The 3203-nt window shown below is 38.2% G+C and overlaps 1 protein-coding gene across 1 annotated transcript; it reads right to left on the bottom strand.

Moving 5' to 3' along the window:
* Positions 302-895, bottom strand: LOC107620645 (uncharacterized mitochondrial protein AtMg00810-like). The gene has a single exon (XM_016322777.1). It carries the CDS (start codon positions 893-895, stop codon positions 302-304), a length of 594 nt encoding a protein of 197 aa, XP_016178263.1.

The following is a 3203-nucleotide window of genomic DNA, read 5'->3' as shown; positions in this document are numbered from 1 at the left end:
AAAATGAACCATGTTTTTAATCCTAACAAAACTGATCCCTTTTTCACACCCACACTTATTAACTATTCTTGAGGGATATTAACTTTATTGGGCTACAGTTGACTTATACTTTGGGCTGTCAATACCCCTCGCTCAAGCTCAAGTTGCTCCTTAAAACAACTCTGAGCTTATCTTTGAGCCTCTCATAATTGGTTCCTGACAAAGGTTTTGTTAAAGTATCAGCAACTTGTTCAATTCTAGGAATATGTACAACTTGTAATGATTTCTTGTTGATCTTTTCTCGAACAACTTGGATATCTAACTAAAAGTGCTTCGTTTTGTCATGTAAGACTGGATTTGCAGTGAGCAAAATAGTACTTAAATTGTCACAAAATATTGACGGAGCAGTAGTCAATGCAATCTTCAACTCGGACAGCAAATTTTTCACCCATGTAATCTCTGCTTCACAGGCTACCAGGCTTCGAAATTCTGCCTCAGTTGATGACCTACTTATAGTTGTTTGTTTTCTGCAAAACCAAGTAACCAAATTAGCTCCGAAGAATACACAATAACCCAAAACAGACCTCCGATCCTCTAGATCTGCTACCCAGTCAGAATTAGAAAAACCATACAACCTATAGTCATTGCATTTATGTAAGAGCAAACCATGTTCTTGTGTTCCTTGAAGATATCGTAAAATCCTCTTCACCGCCTTCCAGTGAGCAAGTAAAGGGTTGTGCATGAATTGAGAAACCTTCCTTACAGCGAAACTCAGGTTAGGCCTAGTGATGGTAACATATTGCAATGTACCTACCACAAGTTTGAAGAGCTTTGGATCCTCAAATTGTTCTAAACCTGTAGACAGTAACTGCAAAGAGGAGATCATAGGAGTAGGCATAGCACTTGCCGTACTCATTCCTAATTTAGACAGTAAGTCTTTAATGTATTTAGTTTGAGATAAATGAAGCTGTCCAGTTTTAGTTTTATGAACCTCAATACCAAGAAAGTAGGATAACTCTCCCAAGTCTTTTAGAGTAAAATCTTGTTTAACTTTTGTATCATATTGTCATCAACATAACATAGAATATAAATGACATAATGAGAGCCATGTTTGATGAATAAAGATATATCAAACTTAGTACAAACAAAGCCAAAACTGTTTAGAGTATTACTAAGTTTTAGAAACCATTCTCTCGGAGCCTGCTTGAGGCCATAAAGGGCTTTATTTAATTTACACACTAAACTATCAAAATCATGGGAGAAACCAGTAGGTTGATGCATATATATAGTTTCATGTAAATCACCATTAAGAAAATGAACCATGTTTTTAATCCTAACAAAACTGATCCCTTTTTCACACCCACACTTATTAACTATTCTTGAGGGATATTAACTTGATGGGCTGCCCCTGGTTTATTGGGCTACAATTGGCTTATACTTAGGGCTGTCAATACCTCGTGAAAACCTACCACTTCTACCTTTTCTTCCTCCAAAACCACGACCTGAATTGGAATTGAAAGGAAATGAACTCTGAGAGATATTAGCTTGAATCATAGAGGTTGTGGATTTTCCAAATTTATCAAGCATATTATCAAAGGTCAAAATTTGAGTTTCAACCTCACAAAGGCTGAAAATTTCTCGTTTGGAATTGACAGTATGCAGTAAAACTTGATATTCTTCATTTAATCCCTCAAGCAGTGCATCAACTTGTTCTTCAATAGTTAAAGGAAAGCCTAAAGCTGCCAAAGAATCTGTAATCTCCTTAATATTCAAAATATATTCAGAAGCTGTTGAACCTTGTTTCTTGACAATCTTTATTTGTGCTTTGAGCTGTTTGACACGATATTTGGTAGATTCCTCAAAATATTGTTCAATTCTGCCCCAAATTTCATGACTGAAAGAGCAACCAACAATTTTGGTTTTGAATATGGTGCACGAAATTGTGATCATCAACAATGGCGCCAAAGACTTGGAGCTCTCAAACGTGAATCACACTTTGTCACAATTCCGTACAACTAACCAGCAAGTGCACTGGGTCGTCCAAGTAATAAACCTTACGTGAGTAAGGGTCGATCCCACGGAGACTGTCGGCTTGAAGCAAGCTATGGTCATCATGTAAATCTCAGTCAGGTGGAGTCAAATGGTTATGGAGGATTGATAATTAAAAGATGAATAAAACATAAAATAAGATAAAGATAGAGATACTTATGTAATTCATTGGTAGGAATTTCAGATAAGCGTATGAAGATGCTTTGTTCCTCTCGAACCTCTGCTTTCCTATTGCCTTCTTCCAATCATTCATACTCCTTTCCATGGCAAGCTTTATGTTGGGCATCACCGTTGTCAATGGCTACTTCCCGTCCTCTCAGTGAAAATGTTCCACGCACGCTATCACCGCACGGCTAATCATCTTTCGGTTCTCGATCATGTTGGAATAGGATCCATTGATCCTTTTGCGTCTGTCACACGCCCAACAATCGCGAGTTTGAAGCTCGTCACAGTCATCCCTTCCCAGATCCTACTCAGAATACCACAGACAAGGTTTAGACGTTCCGGATCTCAGGAATGGCCGCCAATAATTCTAGCCTATACCACGAAGGTTCTAATCTTAGATTAGAAACCCAAGAGATACACATTCAAGCTTGTTTGCATGTAGAACGGAAGTGGTTGTCAGTCACGCGTTCATAGGTGAGAATGGTGATAAGTGTCACATAATCATCACATTCATCATGTTCTTGGGTGTGAATGAATATCTTGGAGAAGAAATAGACTTGAGTTGAATAGAAAAACAATAGTACTTGTATTAATTCATGAAGAACAGCTGAGCTCCACACCTTAATCTATGATGTGTAGAAACTCCAACGTTGAGAATACATAAGAACAAAAGGTTCAGGTATAGCCGTGAGGCCAGCCCCCAAACGTGAAAAGGTCTATGGAAAGTATGAAAATACAATAGCAAAAGGTCCTATTTATAGAAAACTAGTAGCCTAGGGTTACAGAAATAGGTAATTAATGCAGAAATCTTTTTCCGGGCCCACTTAGTATATGCTTGGGCTGAGCATTGAAGCTTTCACATGTAGAGACTTTTCTTGGAGTTAAACGCCAGTTTTTGTGCTAGTTTGGGCGTTTAATTCCAGCTTTTCTGCCAGTTCTGGCGTTAAACGCCAGAATTCTTGTGCTGACTTAAAATGCCTGTTTGGGCCATCAAATCTTGGGCAAAGTAT

The sequence above is a fragment of the Arachis ipaensis genome, chromosome B10, assembly GCF_000816755.2.
Source record: "Arachis ipaensis cultivar K30076 chromosome B10, Araip1.1, whole genome shotgun sequence".
Lineage (NCBI taxonomy): Eukaryota > Viridiplantae > Streptophyta > Magnoliopsida > Fabales > Fabaceae > Arachis > Arachis ipaensis.
The sequence above is the reverse complement of the archived record's forward strand: the minus strand, read 5'-3'. Positions and strand labels throughout refer to the sequence as shown.

What these genes read in the sequence shown, in the direction of transcription:
- LOC107620645 (XM_016322777.1), bottom strand. Translation starts at nt 895, where the DNA reads ATGAGTACGGCAAGTGCTATGCCTACTCCTATGATCTCCTCTTTGCAG.